A 21,165-nucleotide genomic window follows, 5' to 3' on the forward strand; every position below is an offset into this window, starting at 1 on the left:
GACAACTGGCAAGGCTGGTGCCCAGAAAGAGCCATCAGCTCTCACCCCATCAACACCCTGTGAAGAAGGTAAAGCGCTGAAACGATGGACGAGTGTTTACACAACCGGAGAAGAAAAACAAAATCTACAAATAAATTTCACAGCCAAGTGGACAGAAGCCCATCATGGGTCTGCATAATGGGCCCCCTGTTCTGGGGGCACCCAAAGGTGGCCCTGGTGCCAGTTCGTCATCCGTCTGGAATCTTCACAGCCACTGTGGACAGCAGTGGTTTCTTGAGTGTGGATGGGTGGATGCACTGAACGGAAAATTCTGATGGGGTTGGTCTAGATGTTAAATTAGAGAAATGATTGTAGGGTCCTTCAAAATACAAAGAGAAAGAATGACAACAAGGGTTCAGGCAAAGGGATGAAATACAACAGATAACGTCACGTTAAAGTGAACAGGAAACGCCGCAGTGAGCCCACGCTTGCTGTCATACTTCCATCTCGCCCCATCCCCTGTGCAACCTAACGAGGCCCTCATGGACTGACGGAGCTGCGAGAGAAGCCTGGCCTCACCCCAGACGCCTCTGAGAGAGGAGGAGCAGTCATGGGCAGCGACCGATTCCATTCCAGAGCAGTGGAAATTCGGGAAGGAAGCCCTTCCAGCAGCTGTGCTGTGGGAAGGGTTGCAGGAATCTGGGGCCAAGCACGGGGGTACACACTGCCCAGGGGGACAGGTGGGAAAAGGAGAGTTGTTTGAACGAGCTAAGCCCATAAAGCCCTGAGTCCCCAGTGAAACTCAGCAGAAACACTAAACTTTCTTCGAAGAACTAGCAGGCTAATTTATTCCAGAGCAAAATGCCCTGTGAAGCCGCTTGCTCACGGGTGGGTGTGGCCTCAGAGACGGAAGAAGCCGTCCTCTGGGAAAGGCACTTCTTAAGAAAAAAAATTTAAAATCAGATTCCCCTTCGAAGACTTTTTCTCAGCTAAATATTTTGCCGGCTGGATCTGTTGAGCTAAAGATAAAACCTCAGCGCCAAAACCCTTTGCCTCCGCTGCCTGTGTCCTTGTGATGCTGAGCGTGGGTTGAAAGGAGGCCCGCCTCCTCCTGAATATAAGTCTCCCCTTTCCAAGGGGCCTTCAGGATGCGCTTCCCCTTAGTTTGCTTCAACACTGGGAAAAAAATCACACGGATCGTGAAATACTCTAAAAACTAGCTCGGTGTCCAAATCCTGTCTGGGGACATGGGTGAAAGAGCGGGCTGTGGGACCCCCCACTGCGGCGCGCCGTCATCACTCACAGCCCAGGTGGTCGCCTGCAAGAGCCCACCCCGCTCTTCCGCGCCTAGGTGGAGCGAGGAGCTGCCCCGCCAGTGCCCGGGAGTCTGCTGCGCTCGTCCCGGCGCCCGCCCGCCGCGGCTCCTACCTGCGGCGGAAAGCAGATGTCGGTCCTCGCCCCGTGCTCCAGCAGCAGCCTCACCCCATCCATGTCCCCGGCCTTCACAGCAAGGAACAGGACCTGCATGGGCACGCAGCACAGGTTGGGGTCCGCGCCCCGGCGCAGCAGCAGCTTCATGGTCCGCCACCGCTTCCTCCGCCTGAAAAAGACGGTGCGCCCGTGGGCCCCTGGAGGGCAAGCACCTGCACTGCGCCCAGAACGGGGCCATGCCAGCGAGGAGGCTGGGGAGGGGCGCGTAGGGAGTATGTGTGTGCCACAACTACACAATCACACAGCACACACCCACACACGCAAACACACCACACAGCACACAACTACACACAAGCCACACCAGAGCACACACACACGGCACACACAGCACACCACACAGCACACTCACAACATACAACCACACCCACAGCACACCATACAGTACACACAGCACACAACCCCACACACAAGCCACACCAGAGCGCACACACCATAGCACAGCGCACACCACACAGTACACACACATCACACCACACACCAGAGCACACAAACCACACTACACATACAGCACACAACCACACAAACCACACACACACCACACACACCACTCACACCACAAAGACACAAACACACAGGCGCACACACACCTCTGAGGGGTCACTGAAAAGGCTGGCCAGGTCAGGAGTAAACTGTGCCTCCAGAGGAAACTTGGGCCTCAAGAGAGGCTGGGACCAGGTGGGTGGGGGTTGTGCAGCCACGCAGGGCTGAGGGAGAAGCTCAGGGGAGGAGGGGACTGGGGGTAAGGGGCCCAGATGGCAGCGGGAATGACCATGAGGGCATGGCAGGTATAGGGTCGAGCCAAGCCCACTGGCCCTGCAGTAGGCACAGAATCGGAGCGGCGGGAACTAGATCGTCCTTGAGCACTTGAGCAGCAGCCCCCAGCCCAGTCTCCAGACCCTGACCACTCGGAAGCCCAGGGAGCTGCGTTGACGTGGGTGCTGGCTCTCCTTGTCTGCCGCTACCATGTAAAGCTCAAAAACTGTCAAAACGTGTCCAGAATCTATGCCTTTCTGGTGGGTTGTTGGTCTCGCTGACTTCAAGAATGAACTCGCGGTGTTACAGCTTTTTTTTTTTTTTGAGACAGTCTCGCCCTGTCGCCCAGGCTGGAGTGCAGTGGCGCGATGCCACTCACTGCAAGCTCCGCCTCCCAGGTTCAAGTTATTCTCCTGCCTCAGCCTCCCAAGTAGCTGGGACTACAGGCACCCGCCACCACTCCTGGCTAATTTTTTTGTATTTTTAGTAGAGACGGGGTTTCACCGTGTTAGCCAGGATGGTCTCCATATCCTGACCTCGTGATCCGCCTGCCTCAGCCTCCCAACGTGCTGGGATTACAGGAGTGAGCCACTGCGCCTGGCCCCCCTTTACAGCTCTTAAACATGGTGTGTCTGGAATTTCTTCCTTCCGGTGAGTTCATGGTCTCACTGACTTCAAGAATGAAGCTGCGGACCTTCACTGGCAAGTATTAACATCTCTTAAAGGTGATACGGACCAAAAAGTGAGCAGCAGCAAGATTTATTGTGAAGACTGAAAGAACAAAGCTTCCACAGCATGGAAAGGGAACTAAGCCGGTTGTCGCTGCAGGCTGGTGGGGGGCCTGGTGGTGGCCAGCTTTTATTCCCTTTTTTGGCCCCACCCACATCCTGCTGACTTGTCCATTTTACAGACCACTGATTGGTCCATTTTACAGAACGCTGATTGGTCAATTTTACAGAGTGCTGATTGGTGCGTTTACAATCCTTTAGCTAGACACAGAGCGCTGATTGGTGCATTTACAATCCTTTAGCTAGACACAAAAGTTCTCCAAGTCCCCACCCAACCCAGAAGCTCAGCTGGCTTCACCTCTCAATAATGCTCACCAACTTGTTAACTATAACAAACCCACTGCCTGTTACTAATAAGTAACACTGTCACAAAAAGTTATTTTACAAAACAAAACCAGTTGGGGAGAAGGATGGCACTGTTTTCCACCTTCGCTGGATTCCCCTATCTGCTCTGTGCAGCCTTGGTGGAAGTGAGTGGAGATTCAGCCTCCCCCAGGTACGCAGCTGGACAAAGGAGTATTTGAGCAGCCTTTCTGATCATCGTGGTCTTCCTATTTGAACTACATGAACTCAGGCTGGGGGCGGTGAGCTAGCTACCTGGCGGAGCTGGACACTCACAAACCAGCCTTCTGCGCCTGGCTGCACTGAAGCCCACGGGCCCACCTCTCACTGTCAATGGATCTTCACCCACCTGGCGATGGTCCAACATCAGAACTTGGCCGTGTGGGGAAAGCTGGCTCACCAATAGACGAGATCTGGGCACTGTCGGCATGTCTTCAGGCAGTATCACAAAACTGCGCTGCGAACGCCATCTCACGTGAAAAACCTCTGAACACCCACGTCTCAAAGTTAAGGGAAGCTATGAAGATCTTGGTGGTGGTGGCAAGTGTCCAGAATTCTGCTATTTACTTGAAAACGTAAATTTCACCAGCAACAAATAGTGTCATATGTTTTCCTTAAAGTGGCAGGCTGTGTTCAGGAGAATGAACAGCCACATACCAGTGGTCATTCTTCCGATCAAAAATGGGGCAGGAGGTTGGGAAGATGCCGCATTCTGTTGCTACTCTGGCCCTGGGGGAAGCGCTTCTTGCAGAGAAGCGGTGTGCCTTGGTCTGTGGCAGATACACATCAGTGTCCTTGCCATGTTTTCCAACCCAGAATATTTGAGGGGTGTGTACGCAAGGAGCAAGATTTAATGCAATTTGTCATTGCTTTTCTGCTTTGTCAAAGGCATTCTTCAGTGAGACAGGCATCGCCGCAAGTGCACACCGTGGTGAAGGAATACCATGCCCCCAACAGGCCGGGCACTGCTGCCCTGCACGCTGGGGGCTGGTGGTCTGCACGGCCCTGTCTTCATACCATCCACCAACATCAACACAAGGAGAAGGCTAACAGAGTCTCAGGGTTATCAAGAGAATCATTTTGACCCCACAGACTCCCTGAAAGGGTCTTGGACCCCCGGGGGTGCATGGACCACATTTTGAGACACACTGGTATAGACAGGGTGGGCAGCAGGGGTGTGAGAGCTGCCTGGGCAGGTGTCACTCACATGCACCATGGCTAGGATAGGACCCCTGACAGTGGCCCCTGCTGAGGCTCCCACAGAGACATTTCAGGCCAGTGCCAAAGGCCAAAGCAGGGCTGGGGTGGTATGGAAAACAGCCCGTCACCATGGCATTCCCACAGGGCTGGGGTGGTACTGAAAACAGCCCGTCACCATGGCACCCCCATACGACTGGGGTGACACTGAAAACAGCCTGTCACCATGGCACCCCCACAGGGCTGGGGTGGTACTGAAAACAGCCCGTCACCATGGCACCCCCACAGGACTGGGGTGATACTGAAAACAGCCCGTCACCATGGCACCCCCACAGGGGTGGGGTGGTACTGAAAACAGCCTGTCACCGTGGCACTCCCACAGGCTTGGCCATGGCATGGAGCCACTGACACAGGGATGCTCACACATTCAGACACACATCTCCAGACACAACGCCTCCCGCTGGCACAGGGAAGAGACATGGGTCCACTGAGCACAGGATTCAGCCCTGATGGTGGCCCTCCACCCCCACCAGCTGGTGCCAGGACCTACTCGATCATGGACAGCGCCATCCTCCGCATGGTCCCTTTGTCGAAGCTGCTGGTACATGGTGAGGGCGAGGCCATCTTCAGCAAGCTGTGGGACTGGGCGCTTCTCTCCAGCATGGCCTGCGAGAGCTTGATGGAGAAGTTGCACACACACACATTGGACTCAAAGTTGGTCTCAGCACTGCACAGACTGCCCCGGTCTGTGTTTCCCAGCACGTCCTCGAGCCCACTTTTCACATGGCCAAGGCTTCCCTTCACCAACGGGGAGTCCCCCTTCAGAGAGCTACTCCTGTGGTCCACGGACTCCCCACACTGCCCGGTGTCCTGGAAGTGGCCACTCTCCTGGCTGCCTGAGACGTGTGGCAGTGGCGGTGGTGTTGGCAGTGGCCTCAGCTCATAGCTACCCTGCGAAGGCACGTTCACCTCATAGTACAGAGACTCCAGGTTTGTGTCCATAAATGATGATGAAAGGATTGGAACAACTGGGAATTTTGGAGGTTCCTTTGGAAAGAACCAAAAAAGTGTCATCAGAAGAAATTGGAGTGATAACCTCATTCTAGGACCTTCTTCAGCAAGGACCAATGCCCGTGGCCTAGAGCTGTCTTCAAAACACCTAGGCTGAAAAGACCAGGGCAGCTTTCCCCAAACCCTCAAAGAGAAAAGAACACCCCTGTGAAGGCATCGCACAGAAGCCTGCACCTGACCAGGCCACACCTCAGGCTGCATGGCCCTATACATGGCTGCTAAGCTCACAAAACGTGGCCTGTCCACACCCAGGTGCTTAGAAGTGAAGGAGAGGTTGGAAAACGAAGGCAAATGCCTTAATGATGCTGCTTATATTGATCACACACCAAAATGACAGGATTTTTAATACATTAGGCTAAATTAAATATATTATTAAAATTAATTCCACCTGTTTTACTTTTTCATGTGGCTACCTCCCAAATTTTAATTACATGTTTTATTTCTGTCACATGGCACTGCCCTGGATCTGTTTGTGTTTTGAGCCATGGTTCCCAAAGTGTGGTCCCTGGACCAATGGCATCAGTGAAACCAGCCCAAGAGTCCCACAGACAGTTGTTTTTGGATAAACATAGAAATCGACTCTTCTGTTAAAGCTTGAAAACTGTATTTGTTTTATCTGAGTTCCTTCCTCAGGAAAGGACCTTCAGGAAGCACCAGACAACTGAAACCCACAAGATCACCACACCAGATGCCTCCTTGCCTGGTCCTAGTTCCTGTTTCCTTACACATTGTTACATTTCTTTCCTGCTACATAATCTCCCAGTGTTAGTCAGTCAGGGAGATGGACTTGAGACTGAGCTTCCAGCTCCTCAGCTGCAGCACCCGATTAAAGCCTTCTTCCTTGGCAATACTTGGCATCTCAGTGATTGGCTTTCTGTGTGGTGAGCAGCAGGACCGAGACCGAACCCCTGGTGTTTCAATAACATCAGTACTGCCAGGAAACTGTTAGGCATGCAGATTCTCAGCCCCACCTTGGGGGCGTTGTCATGGATGCCCACTCTCCCTCCACAGCACCCCTTTCCTGCACAGTGCTGGCAGGGCAGGTCTCGGGGCCCCAGGCTGCTATGCAGGTGATGAGTAAAGAACACACATCCCTTGGCATCTGCTCAGGGTCCCTTAGGGGATGCCCAGGCTCTGTCTCTCTTGCCCACTCCCTGCCTTATAACTCACCCTGTACAAGCCTGGTCCACAGAGGAGGGAGAAGGCTTGGTGGACACTTACAGAGACAGAGAAGACAACAGGAGACAGTTGGTGGTGCGGTGGCCACCGGGGGGCTTACCTGGGGCTCAGGTATGGTCCGTTCAGCAACATTGGGCTTGAAGGACTGGGCGGGGTAGTAGAGGAGGAAACACATGCTGAGTGCCGTGAGACCCTCATCTGAGCACTTGTTCACGTCGGCCCCACAGTCCAGGAGAAGGTTGACAATGTTGTTGTGGCAGTGAGTCTGGAGGGAGATGAGGCAGGACTCAGGATGATGCGCCTGGCCCTCAGGGGTGGGAAGGGTCACCGGGTGTCCTGATGCCCTCATGAGGCCACCCCATGGCAGGGCAGGAACCAGTGCTCATTCGGGAGCTTGGCAAAGGGACAAGTGTGGGACAGAGGAATGGAACGGGCACTCTGCCCCAAACCCTTCTGCACTGGACCACGAGTGTCACACTCAGCTGAGTGGGTCTCTGCTGAACGGCGAGGTGGAGGTGTGGACACATAAGTGTCCCCATGTACCTCAGCTCTGCTCCTGCAGAGGGGGCCACAGAGGGCCACCCACGTGTGACCCTCACAGCTAAGCTCCTGCGGGCACCAGCCGGGAGGGTGTGGGGCTTACAGCAGCCGCAGCAAGCACAGTGTAGCCCTTTGCGTCCGCCACGTCGGCACTAGCAAAGTTGTCCTTCAGGATCCTACAAATCCAGTCGTGGTTCCCTTCCTCAGCCTTTAGGATCATCTCCATGGAAAGCCGCTCTTTGGGCCCGCAGGGTGCAAAGCTGCTGCGCTTCCCCTCCAGGATGGCGCCCATGTTCCAGCTGGTGTGAGCTGGCTTGTTCCTGGCAACACAACAAGTTTCAGTGGTCCTAGACCAGGTTCTGCACCTCCCACGAGAAAGGGTCCAGCTGGACCACCTCCCTCCAATGCCTCTCCTTCTTGTGGCTCAGCCACCCACTGTTCACTCCTCAGGCACCCTGAGTGCTGGCGGCTGCACCCCCAGCTGCTCACGATCCACTAGGTTGCACACGGTGGTGCAGACATGCCACCTGGAGGTCAAGATGCTTGGGCTATGTGTCTGTCCCAGCAGGAATGTGCTGGCTGCGAGTACATCCATGCATCTCTGATTCATCTGGGTCACTGGGTGTTTGCTAAGAAATGGGCTGTAACAGCAAAGGCCCTGGGTAGGAAGGAGACCAACATACATGTGGTTCCAGTCTCAGCACCAACACCCACATTCCACCCTCTGCTCATCCATTTTTGTCTGAGTAGACAACATGCATTATCTCATGGCTTACTCACCACACAACACTGATGCCTCCCGGTGTGTACACAACCCCTTTTCACAATCAAGAACCTGTGCATTATAGATGCTTCTGTACCTAACAGTCTTCAACAATTACAAGCCCAGTTGATGTTTGCATGATGGATGGATGGATGGTTGGGTAGGTGGATGTATGTTGCATGAGTGAATTGATGGATGAATGGATGGGTGGGTGGATGAATGGATGGGTGGGTGGGAAGATGGATGGATGGGTAGGTGGGAGGGTGGATGGACGGGTGGGTGGATGAACAGATGGATAAGTGGGTGGGTGGATGAATGGGTGCCACATTGGTGGATTGACGGATGAATGGATGGGTGGGTGGGTGGATGAAAGATGCATGAATAGATTGATGGATGGATAGATGGGTAGGTGAGTGGATGACTGGGTAGGTAGGTGGGTAGATGAATGGATGGTAGGATGAATGGATGTTGCATGGGTGGACTGATGGATGAATGGATGGGTGGGTGGGTGGGTAGATGAATGAGTAGGTAGATGGGTAGATGAATGGATGGCTGGATGAATGGATGTTCCATGGGTGGACTGATGGATGAATGGATGGGTGGGTGGGTGGGTAGATGAATGAGTAGGTAGATGGGTAGATGAATGGATGGCTGGATGAATGGATGTTCCATGGGTGGACTGATGGATGAAGGGGTGGGTGGGTGGATCAATGTTGCATGAGTATACTGATGGATGAGTGGATGGAAAGGTGGGTGAGTGGGTGAATTAATGGGTAGGTGGGTGGGTAGATGAGTGGATGGCTGGATAAATGGATGTTACGTGGGTGGATTGATGGATGACTGGACGGGTGGGTGGGTGGACAAATGGGTAGGTGGGTAGGTAGATGAACGGATGGCTGCATGAATGGATATTGCATGCATGAATTGATGGATGAATGGATGGCTGGATGGGTGGATGAATGGGTAGGTGTGTGGGTGGATGGATGGATGAATGGATGGGTGGGTGGGTGGATGAATGTTGCATGAGTAGGTTGATGGATGAATGGATGGGTGGGTGGGTGAATGGGTAGGTAGGTGGATAGATGAATGGATGGCTGGATGAATGTTGCATGAGTAGACTGATCAATGGATGGGTGGGTAGGTGAATGGGCAGGTGGGTGGGTAGATTAATGGCTGGCTAGATGAATGGATATTGCATGGGTGGATTGATGGATGACTGGATGGGTGGGTGGGTGTATGAATGGGCAGGTGGGTGGGTAGATGGATGGATGGCTGGATGAATGGATACTGCATGCATGAATTGATGGATGAATGGATGGGTGGTTGGGTGGATGAATGGGTAGGTGTGTGGGTAGATGAACAGATACCTGAAAGAATGGATGTTGCATGGGTGTACTGATGGATGAATGGATGGTAGGTGGGTGGGTGATTGGGTGGGTGAATGGATTGATGAATGAAAAAGCAGCCACTTATTCTCAGAAAATATGGATTCTGAAACAGTTTAGTGACATCTGAGGTCAATATTTAGGAAAGGAATTAAAGTGTTCTTGAATATTTTAACTTTTAAAAATTAAACACTTCAACCGGGCATGGTGGCTCACGCCTATAATCCCAACACTTTGGGAGGCTGAGGCGGGTGGATCATGAGGTCAGGAGTTCAAGACCAGCCTGGCCAATATGGTGAAACCCCGTCTCTACTAAAAATGCAAAAATTAGCTGGGCATGGTGGCAGGCACCTGTAATCCCAGCTACTCGGGAGGCTGAGGCAAAGAACTGCTTGAACCCAGGAGGCGGAGGTTGCAGTGAGCCAAGATCACGCCACTGCACTGCAGCCTCGGTGACAGAGTGAGACTCTGTGCCTGCCCCCCACCCCCCAAAAAAAAAAATTAAACACTTCTCCTTAGGTAGTGGCTGACTTTTCTGGAGCTCTGGGTAGGGTAGGAGGGTTTTTGGAAGACCAACAGAGCAGAGCATCTTTTCACGCCATCCTTGGACAAGTCAAAGGCCTGCCTGGGCCCCAATACCACTACTGCCCTGTGCTCCCACCCTTGGCTCTCAGGCAGATCCCTTACCACCATATAACAGTAACAACAAACCCTGCTCTCCATGTCAACTGAGAGGAGACTTGGCCCATAGAACACCTAGGCACTGACGCAATGGTGGGGGCAGGGCACTAGCTATGGCCTGCACAAGGGGAAATGCACAGGGCCCAGGGCCAGGACTCACCATTAGCTCCATGGGCTCAGGAGATTCTCCCCAGCCACATCCCCCCACCAGGTTCCACACCAGCCTTGGGACTCCCCTGGCTGCATGTTCACCAAACCACCTTTTGATCACTCCTGTCCCCAAGAGTGGGCAGGTGGGAGAGTCCTGAGACCCTCATTCCCCTGCACAGACGTCCAGGGCCCCAGGACCCAGTCTGCCTCCCAGCTCGAGTCAGCAGGGGCTTTCCCTCCCTTCATTATCGCCCACATCAGTCACTTAATGGGAGGAGTGTGTTTAGGTCACCCTGAGGGAGCACTGTCAGTGGCAGCTGGCCGGGGACCTCAGGAACCTGCCTAGGGCAGCCTGCACAGTGCAGGGCCCTAGGGGAGGAGCAGTAGCAGACTAGTCACCTGAACTTGTAAGTTTGCTTCTGGATTTTGACCAACAAAGGGGTCTCATTGATTATGAACCACGGTTCTCCATCCTCAACGAACGGAGGAATTTCATTGAGGAAGATGCGAGCGTCCAGCTCTTTGCGGAAAGAGCTTGTCATGGGCAGGTGGTCACTGTTGGTCGAGTAGACATACATTTCTGGAGGCAGCGTTAGGTTGTCATTCAGAAGAAACCGCTTATAGTCATAGAAAAAGGGGTCCTGTCCCTCCTGCAGTCCCCACTCCGTTTTCTCCTCTTCTGAGAGGCTGATCCTGGCAGGGCTGTGGGTGATGAAGCTGGAGAACTCAGGGTATCTGAGGAGGGAGAAGCCACTGGGGATCTGGGTGCACAGCTTGATGAGCTGCTCTCGGAACCACAGCCCCACGTCCTGGCTGCCATCGGGGTAGGTCTCGACGCCTGGCCCAAACCGCTGGTCCGCTTTGTACAGCCCCTGCCAAGGAAGCGCAATAGGCTGAGGAGAGATGACGCGACCCAGCTGCACATGTGATCATGTTTGTAACGTCAGAAGAAATCCCAAAAAAGAAAACTTTCCCAAGAAATGCATGCATTCACCCAGTAAACATCTCTGGAGGCTTAGGCTGTGCTGCCCAGGGACCGAGGCAGATCAGCTCTCCTGAGGAACAGGAAGGAGGGCACTCCAGAGAGCGCATGGAGGGGCAAGGGGGCAGCCAAGGAGGTCTCAGTGGCCTCTGAGGTGAGGACATGATGGAAGTCTCATGGTGAAAGCGTGTCAGAGGTGCCAGGTCTGGGTTCAATTAGGGAACCCAGCCCAAACACCCCAACAGGCTGGGGCAGCAGTGGGTGGGGAGGAAGTATGCAGGCAGCAGGTCAGGTATGACCCAAGAAGGGGCAGGAGAAGGAGGAGATAGAGGAAAGGAAGAGGAGGAGGAGGAAGGAGGGAAGAGCAGGAGAGGAGGCCAAAGGGAGGAGGGGAGGAGCGAAGGGAAGGAGAAAGAGGGGGACAGAGGAAGAAGGGGAGCCAATCCTTGCTTCCAGGAACCCAGCAGCTCCCAGGCCTTTGCATGTAGGCAGTGGAGGCCACAGTGCAAGAGAGGAAGAAAGCACCCAGGAGGGCCTCACAAAACAACCAGTGAGCGGCCACTGCCAGGTGCCCAGGGCAGGGAGCACAGTCAGGGGCCTGCTGCCCAGGGGAGGTGCATCTTCCTGAGATGGCATTGAAGGATGCCTGGAGGGCACGGTGGGCAGAGGAGACAGCACAGGAAAAGGCACTGAGGCCTGCAACAGTGGGTGGCAGGGACGCTTCCCTCCCTGGGGCCCGCATGCTCATCCATGAAATAGGAATACTCCCATCTCAGAGGTCTCCACCTGATGTGGTTTGGATCTGTGTCCCCACCCAAATCCCAACCCACCCAAATCCCATGTCAAATTGTACTCCCCAGTGTTGCAGTGGGGCCTGGTGGGAGGTGACTGGATCACAGGGGTGTATCCTTCATGAGCGGTTTAGCACCATGCCCTTGGTGCTGCCCACCTGATAGGGCATTCTCGCAAGATCTGCTTGTTTAAAAACATGTGGCACCTCCTCCCCCACTTGCTCCTGCTCCCACCACATGATGTGCCTGCTCCCCGTTCACCTTCCAACATGACCGGAAGCTTCTTGAGGCTGTCCCAGCCATGCTTCCTGTACAACCTGCAGAACCATGAGCCAATTACACCTCTTTTCTTTATAAATTACCCAGCCTCAGGTTATTTCTTTGCGGCAAAGTGAGAATGGCCTAATACACCACCCATGCTACACACCCGCCTGAGCATCTCCAGCTGCAAGCCCAGGCTGGGTGCTTGGGGATGTGTGGCTTCATGAGGCCCCTGCCCACAAGCAGCTTGCAGCTTGCAGCACAAGGAGGCAGAAAATGAAATGAAGGGAAGTGTGCTCGGACTGGCTTTGCTCTGCAAGGGAGTTGGGCAGTGGGACTGTTTCCAGAAGAGCCTTTGGGGCGGCTCAGTGGAGTGGAGGTGGAGAGAAGTGACAGGTGAGGTTGGGCCATAGGCAGGTACCGGGCAGGTCTGGAGGGCCTGGTGGGCATAGCAAGGGGGCTGCACATTCGCCCCAGGAGCTTCAGAGAGCCCCTGAGGAGGCGTAAGTCACTGGATCAGATGGGCCAGGAAAAACTTGGGGGTAGAGCAAGAAAAGGGGGGCCAAGGGCAAGGAGGCAGCAGCGAGAAAACAGCCCCCCATGATTAATGTTGAGGTCAAGGGCGCTATGACCAGGACCCCGTGGTTCTGCTTCTGGGACCCATCATAAGGAAATCACGACAGACGACTGTGAGTGTCATCACAGACACAGTCACAAACTCGTTCACCATAGCAATATATCTAAGAGCAGATAATAATAATAGTAACCCCAAGGTTAAATAAAGGAGAGTGTGTCCACAGGATGCAAGATAACGCAGGCCTTAGAAAGCCTGATTTTGATATAAATTCACTTTTTGACCAAACAATACCACTTCTAGGAAGGCTGACCAAAGATCACCAGCAAAAGTGCAGAAAGATTCCTGTGCAAGACTAGTCACCACAGCTCAGCATGGCACAACAAAGACAGGGAAATGCCCACATCCTCAGTCCTTCCTCAGCAGCTGCATGAAGAGGCAAGTCGGCCTCAAGGAGGAGAACATGGCAGCACGGTCACGGCCCGGAGGGCACTTCCCACTGCCCACAGGAAAGGAGCGTGTGTGCACACTGCTCCTGCTTTGCGAATGCAAAGATGAGCCCCAAGCTATGAAAAGGGCACAGGTGGCAAGGGAGGAACCAAGATGGAGGAGAAAGGGCTCCAAGCCGGACTCCTCTGTCCAGACCTTGTTTTCTAGATTTGGCTTTGGAACAATGTAATTTTTTTGCATGATTAAAAAGCAAAATGGAAGAAAGATATTAAAAATAGAATCCCAAGAAAGCAAAATAAAGCCAGTGGATGTAGCTCTACATCTCAGCGGCGGATTATCCAGAGAGGAATCATTCCACGAGCCCCCAAGCATGGGGATGAGTGCACACTGCTGTGGGACGGGCCCTGGGGACAGAGAGTAGCAGGGAAGCCTTGCACTGTTTCTAGTCATCATCATGGTAGCAATAGCTCTGTCTGGTTTTTGTTATTGTGACGCCACCGTACATATGTTATGAGAAAAAGCAAACAAGAACTTTTGTCAATGATTAGAAACCAAGATTTTTACACCTAAGAGAAAAGAAATGCACTACCACAGCTGTAAAGTAAAAGCCTGGACTCCTAAACTGGAATTGGAAATATCAGTATGAAAATGCATTTTTTCATTAAAAAGAGTCTTTTCTGGATCGTTCTACTGAAAAAGTCTAGAAATAACTAGCCAATGTGGTAGTAATGAGCACCCAAATTATGGTCTCCAAGTACCATGTCCCAGTCAATAGATAAACAACTGATTGTAGGTTCAGAGCAGAAAATGCACTAAGGAGCCTGGAACTTCTCGCCACAGCAGAAAGCAAGAAAGCTATGCATATTCATGTCTACAGGCACATGCCAGGAAAAAAAAAAGAAAACTATCAACACTGGAACACCTGCTGGAGATATGTCAGAATCTCGAAAGCTAAAGAGGCCATCCCTGGCCGAGGATGGGACAATTTGGGCATCCAAAAGCCTATTAACTTCAGTGGACTGAAACACATCAAATAGATTAAAATCCATACATTCATAAAGAATTCAAAAAGAGAAACTAACACTCTGATCGCCACTGAAGGGTGTCAGGAGACCCAATCTCCACAAAAAAATTTACAAATTCTGCTGGTGTGATGATGCACACCTGTAAGCCCAGCTACTCAGAGGCTGAGTTGGAAGGCTCGTTTGAGACCAGAAGTTCAAGGCTGCAGTGAGCTATGATCACACCACTGCACTCCAGCCTGGGCAACAGAGTGAGATCCTGTCTCAATAAATACATAAATACAATAATAAAATAAAGTAAAAAAAAAAAAGTCATTGTTAAGAAAAGTGAAAAGGCAAGCCACTACTGGGATAGAATATTTATAAATATCAGAATATATATAAAGAACTCTGTAAGTCCATAAGAACATAAATAACCCAATTAATAATCAGTAAAACAAATAAACACTTCACCATAGAAGATATGTAGATAACAAATAAGAATATGAAAAAATGTCCAACATCATTAGTCACTGGAGCACTAAAAATTCAAACCATAATAACATACCACATACACCCATGAGAATGGCTAAAATAAAAAGACTGGCAATACCAAGTGTCGACAAGTATGTGAAACAAGTGGAATTTTCGTATCTTGATGACTAAATGCAAAACAACACAGTCGCTTTGAACAACAGTTTGGCCATTTCTTATAAAATGTACCATACACTTACTGTTTTGACCAGCAACCCCACTCTTGGGTATTTATCCAAGTGAAAACAAAGACATATGTCCACTTCCAATCAGCCGTTCTGGGCAGCTTTATTCATAGAAACCAAAAATTTGGAAGAAGTCAAATATGCATTTATTGGTGAACCAATAAAAATTTTGTGTTATATCCATGCGATGGAATACTACCCCATAATTTTTTTAAATTGACTGAAATATGTAAAACATGTATGAGTCTCAAAAGAATCATGCCGTAAGCAAGAGAAATCAAACATAAAATACTACACCCAGTAAAATTGTATGTATATAAAATTATAGAAACAGGGAAACTACAATGACAAAAAGCAGATTAGTAGTTGTCAATGGCTAGAGGGTGGAGGTAGGGGTTTACTATAAAGGAGCTGGAAAAAATTCTGGGGGATGATAGAAATATTCTAAATCATGATTAAGGTGGTAGTGAAATGACTATATGCATTTGCTCAAAATTCACTGAGTTGGTTACTTAAAATCAGTAAATCATGTTGCATGCAAATTTTATCTCAATAAAACTGACTAAAAAATGGAAAAAATACTAAGAAAATAATTTTAGTGGAAGAATAGCATGCTCAATATATAAAAATGGAAGACACAGAAATGAGACATAGAGGGTATTGTGAGTAGGTCTAACATACCTGCAATTGGAGTACCAGAGAGAGAGGAGAGAGAATGAGGCACAGGCAATATTTGAAGAAATAATAGTTGAGAATTTTCCAGATCCACAAATGGAAACATCACATTGAAACTGTAGAAAACCAAAGAAAGACAAAACCTCAAAGCAGCCAAAGAAGAGACAGAATATATTCAAAAGAGCAATAGGCTGACAGCTGACTTCTCAACAACAAAGATGGAAGCCAGGAAACAATGGAGTAGAATCTTCACTGTGCTCAAGAAAATAACTGTCAACCTAGAACTCTGTCCTGTGGAGATATTCTTCAAGAACTGAGGCAAAAACAACTGATTCTCAGACAAGCAAAAACTGACAGAATACCATCTTCAAATACACATTCAAATTCTAAGGGTATTCTTCAGGCAGAAAGAAAGTGACACTTTGGGGAAGGCAATTGTACAAAAAACGTAATTAATTAAATTCAGGGAGAGTGACCCTTGATAAAAGACCAGAAACACAGGAAGGAGTAAGAGCAGAGAAGGTGACAATACCTGGGTAAGTCTAAAAATGCTGAGTTCTCAGAGAGACTAGATAGACAGACATAGATATAAAGCCACTCTTATTGGGGGTATGACTAACATGTAAAAAGCTGCACATACATGTATACACTTGATGAGTTTAGGAGTAAGTTTACAGCCATGAATCCATCACCACCATGAAGGCCACAGAAATATCCATCACCACCCAAAGTTTCCTCCAATTCCCCCTATATATGTCCTCAAATTCCTGGGCTCAAGCGAGCCTCCCACCTCAGACTCCTGAGTAGCTAGGACTACAGGTGCACGCCATCATGCCCAACTAATTTTTCTTATTTTTATTTTGTAGAGATGAGGTCTCACTATTGCTCAGGCTGGTCTTGAACACCTGGCCTCAAGTGATCCTCCTGCCTTGGCCTTCCAAAGTATTAGGATTACAGGCATGGGCCCCCACACCTGGGCCCCTTATATATTTTTAATGGATCCCGGTAGCAGCATAGAATTCAAAAAGGGATAAATGGAGTTAAAAAATAGTCTAAGTTTCATACATTTTCCTGGAAAATTAAACATATCTATAAATACTAGAATTAGTGTATCAAGAATGCATGCTGTAATTTTTAGGGTGTTGCTAAAATAATAGAAAAAGAGTGTATAACTTTGAAACTGATAATGTGAAAACAAGATTGTTTTTTAAAATACCATATCGACCCAAATGAAGGTGAGAAAAAAGAGAAGAAATGTATAACAGGTGGAACAAAGGAAAACTGCATAATAAGATAGTAGACGTAAAGCAAGTGTGTTACTATGAGATGTACATGGTCTAAAATCAGAGTTGTACAAAAGAAAAATCATGAGCTAAGTATATAATTTAAAATTTTTACAGTAAGTAAATGGAAGCTGGTAGAATTATTTTTTAAAAATATTTTTATTTAACTCAATCTTTCTAAAATATCATTTCAAGATATATTTAATATTCAAAATTGTTGATGTATCTTACATTCTTTTTTCTTAATAATTCTTCAAGATCTGGTGTGTGGTTCACATTCACAGCACCCCTGAACTTGGCCCAGCCACATTTCAAGTGCTCAGAAGACATGCATGGCTAGTGGCCACCACGTTGGACAATGCAGGTCTAAATGACCAGTGACAATTATTGGGCTGGATTTCAATAAACACACACACAGACACACACTTTTTTTAGGTAAAGTGATGGGTCATGAAAAAAATACAAAAAAATGTAAAATGAAGAAATATCTAAAACATAATGAAACAGAAAGGCTGAAAGTAAAGTTACAGAGAAAGACGCATCACAGGAAAAATACTGGAGTCCTTCCGTATCTGCAGTTTTGCTTTCCACAGTTTCAGTTACTCATGGTCAACCATACTCCAAAAATACTAAATGCAAAATTCCAGAAATGAACAATTCGTAAGTTTTAAATTACATGCCATTCTGCGTATCGAGATGAAATCTCACAGCATCCTGCCTAGTCCTGCCTGAGATGTGAATTGTGCCTTTATCCAGCGTCTCCATACTCCACACACTGTCCACCCACTCATCACTTAAACCTAGTATATATAAGGCTTGATGCTATCCACAGTTTCAGGCATCCACTGGAGCTTATCCACAGTTTCGGGCATCCACTGGGGCTCTTGACATGCATCCTCACCTAGAAGGCAGGACTTGACTCCTGTAATTCCAGAAAGCTAATGTAGCCTTGTTAATATCTACAAATTAGACTTTGGGTCATAAAGCATGACAAGAGATATTTTTAGTGGCTCATGCCTGCAATCCTAAACCTTTGGGAGGCTGAGGCAGGAGGAAAACTTGAGCCCGGGAGTTTGAGACCAGCCTGGGCAACATAGTGAGAACTCTACAAAACATAAAAGAATTAACCCAGCATGGTGATGCATGCCTGTGGTCCCAGCTCCTAGGGAGGCTGAGGTGGGAGGATCACCTGAGCCCAGGAGGTCAATGCTGCAGCGAGCCGTGGTCGCACCATTGCACCCCAGCCTGGGCAACACAGCAAGACCCTGTCTCAAAGATGATCACTTCATCATAATAATAGATTCAACCTACAGGGAGATATACTAATTCAAAAGTTTGACTCTTCTAACAATATGGTCTCAAAATAAAGCAAAATTTGACAGAATTATAATAAATCCACAATCACAGTGAGAGATTCTAACATACCTTTCTCAGTCATCAATGGAATGAGCAGTCAAAAAAAGCATATCGGATTTAGACAAGATGGGGCATGGTGGCTCACACCAATAATCCCAGCACTTTCGGAGGCTGAGGTGTGAGGATCACTTGAGCCCAGGAGTTCAAAACCAACCAGGGCAACATAGCAAGACCCCATCTCTACAAAAATAAAATTATCAGGGTGTGATGGTGCATGCCTATGGTCCCAGCTACTCAGGAGGCTGAGGCAAAGGATTGCTTGAGCCTGGGAGGTCAAGGCTGCAGTAAGCTGTGTCGATGAAAAAAGTCAAACTGTGTAAAATGTTTTAAGAGATTTATTCTGAGCCAAATGTGAGTGACCATGGCCCATGACACAGCCCTCAGGAGGTCCTCAGAACATGTGCCCAAGGTGGTTGGGGTACAGCTTGGTTTTATATGTTTTAGGGAGGCATGAGACATCAAACAAATACATTTAGGAAATACATTGGTTTAGTTCAGAAAGGTGGAACAAATCAAAGTGGGGGCTTTCAGGCTGCAGGTAAATTTAAATATTTTCTGGTTGACAATTGGTTGAGTTTATCTGAACCCAGTTTACTTGGGATCAATGGAAAGGAATGTTCAGGTTAAGATAAAGAACCAAGTTTTATTGTGCAGAGGAATCTCTCAGAATGCAAAGTTCAGAGAGAGAGCAGGTTGTAAAATGTTTCTTATGGGACCTAAAAGGGTGCCTGGCTCTCAGCTGATTATCTCCTGCATCTGGAAAGAAAGGAAGGAAAACAAAGGGGAAAGGGGATTCTCTATAGAACGTGGATTTTTCCCACAAGAGACTTTGCAGGGTAATTTCAAGGTATGACAAGGAAATGTATTTTGGGGATAAATATTCTTTTCTTGTCACATAATGTTATACCAGAGTCAGAGTGAAAGTAAGTCATGATATATAGGGTCAAACAAAACCCATCTGGTAAGAATTTATGGTTTGTAGGACATGACTCCCTAGACCCCTTAGGTAGGAATTTGGGCAAGATTTTTAAAAAATCAGAGTTTAGTCCTCAGCTGTGATCATGCCACTGCACTCCAGCCTAGGTGACAGAGCAAGACCCTGCCCCCCACCCCCACCACACCCCCCTAAATAGTAAAGACTAACACAGATAGTAAAAGTGACCCAAGCACATATAAAGACTATGCTCACTAACTGCAAAATGCATATTCTTTTCATAAATACAAAAACATTTAAAAAGTTGGCCAAAGTCTGGGTCATAAAGCAAGTCTGTAAGTTTCAAAGAACTGCAACCATACAAGGCACACAAGAATGCAGAAAATCAATAACAAAAAACTATCTAGAGCCTGAACACTAAGCAATACTCCTATAAGATAAGCCATGGGTCGAGAGGAAATCACAACAGAAATGAGAACATATTTTGAACTGAATGAAAATAATATAACCAAATTTTGGATTACAGAGCCATGCTTAGAAAGAATATATATCATTAAATATGTACATCAGATAAGAAGAAAAGTAGAATATCAATAAGTGAGAAAAGAAAAGCAAATTCTTTTTCTTTTGGAAAAAATCGATGAACTAGATAAGAAAATAGAATCAAATGGCATGCTCAACTGAGCTGAAGGCTGTTTCTTTGGGGAAAATGAATAAAATTGACATCTCCCTGGCAAGACTAGCCAGAGGAAAAACAGAGGGCACAGAAACATGAAAAGGGGCTCAGCATTGCCACTCATTTAGGGAAAGGCCATTTCAGGCCACAAGGCAATGCCACTGCATGACTACTAGAGAGGCTAAAACTAAAGTAACAGTGACAAGACCAGGTGGTAATAAGAATTCAGAGATTCAAACGCTCGAAGCAACAGAGCAAGACCCTGTCTCTAAAAACAAACAAAAAACAATTGAGCAGTAACATAAGATGTATTGCATTGCCTTTCTCTTCTCTACAAGAAAATATTACATATGAAGAGGCAGCTAAAGATTAGACAGTCAAAAAATATACAAGAAGTTTTATAGAGGTGGATCAGGCAGTTAATAAAAAGACTATGCTTTTTCCCTGGATTCTATAATATTTATTGCATGCAGCCACTTTCTTAAATGTATAATTTATTGTAATTTTTTCTCATTCTAAATATTCATTTTGATTTTTTAAAATTAATTTTCTTTTTAAAATAAATAGAGAGAGGGTCTCACTATGTTGCCCAGGCTAGTTTCAAACTCCTGAGCTCAAGCAATCCTCTTGCTTCAGCCTCCCAAAGTGCTGGGATCACAGTCGTGAGCCACCGTACCCATCCAAATATTCACTTTCAACGAAAAAGAAAAAAAAGAAGAAAAAGAAAAGAAAAAAACAGCACAGCAAGAAAAACCGTATCTCACAGCAGCCTGAGGAATGTGAGGTCGGCTAAAGTGATGAGGCCCAGAGAGACCAGCAAGAGACTTCAGTCAGGCCCCCACCCTCACCTGCAGCCAGGCCCAGGGTAATTGTTTCAAGGCCTTTTGTTTTTCCTTTCTTTACCTATAGTTTCCAGATTTGCTGATAAGTTACCCAAAATGTTATCACAAGTTCCATAATGTGACCCTCGCCTATTGTCTTCATGTTCGTAGGATTTCCGATACAAAAAACAATATCCAGTCAATAGCTCCTGTGATTTTAATGTAAATTCTTGGTAAATAACTTAAGAATTTCCCCTTCTTTT

The 21,165-nt window shown here is 48.3% G+C and overlaps 1 protein-coding gene across 22 annotated transcripts in view; it reads right to left on the reverse strand.

The window, feature by feature from the left end:
• The window catches only part of ANKMY1 (ankyrin repeat and MYND domain containing 1), a 90,706-nt gene that overhangs the window by 50,689 nt on the left and 18,852 nt on the right, over nt 1-21,165 (reverse strand). For 19 of the 22 annotated variants that reach the window (XR_008677553.2, XR_010129734.1, XM_055379937.2 and 16 more), the window contains 5 exons: nt 10,719-11,191; nt 7,444-7,660; nt 6,901-7,065; nt 5,101-5,597; nt 1,408-1,579 (listed from right to left, as the gene is read on the reverse strand). Coding sequence is in view for 20 of the 22 variants with exons in the window: in XM_055379937.2 (XP_055235912.1) it covers nt 1,408-1,579; nt 5,101-5,597; nt 6,901-7,065; nt 7,444-7,660; nt 10,719-11,191 (1,524 nt within the window). In the remaining 2 variants the exon portion in view is untranslated. Of the gene's footprint in view, nt 1-1,407; nt 1,580-2,966; nt 5,598-6,900; nt 7,066-7,443; nt 7,661-10,718; nt 11,192-15,112; nt 15,177-21,165 lie in introns of those variants that run through there. The other 3 variants (XM_055379949.2, XM_055379947.2, XM_063695351.1) reach the window with 3 other exon arrangements.

This window comes from Gorilla gorilla, chromosome 11, assembly GCF_029281585.2.
Source record: "Gorilla gorilla gorilla isolate KB3781 chromosome 11, NHGRI_mGorGor1-v2.1_pri, whole genome shotgun sequence".
NCBI classification, from domain to species: domain Eukaryota; kingdom Metazoa; phylum Chordata; class Mammalia; order Primates; family Hominidae; genus Gorilla; species Gorilla gorilla.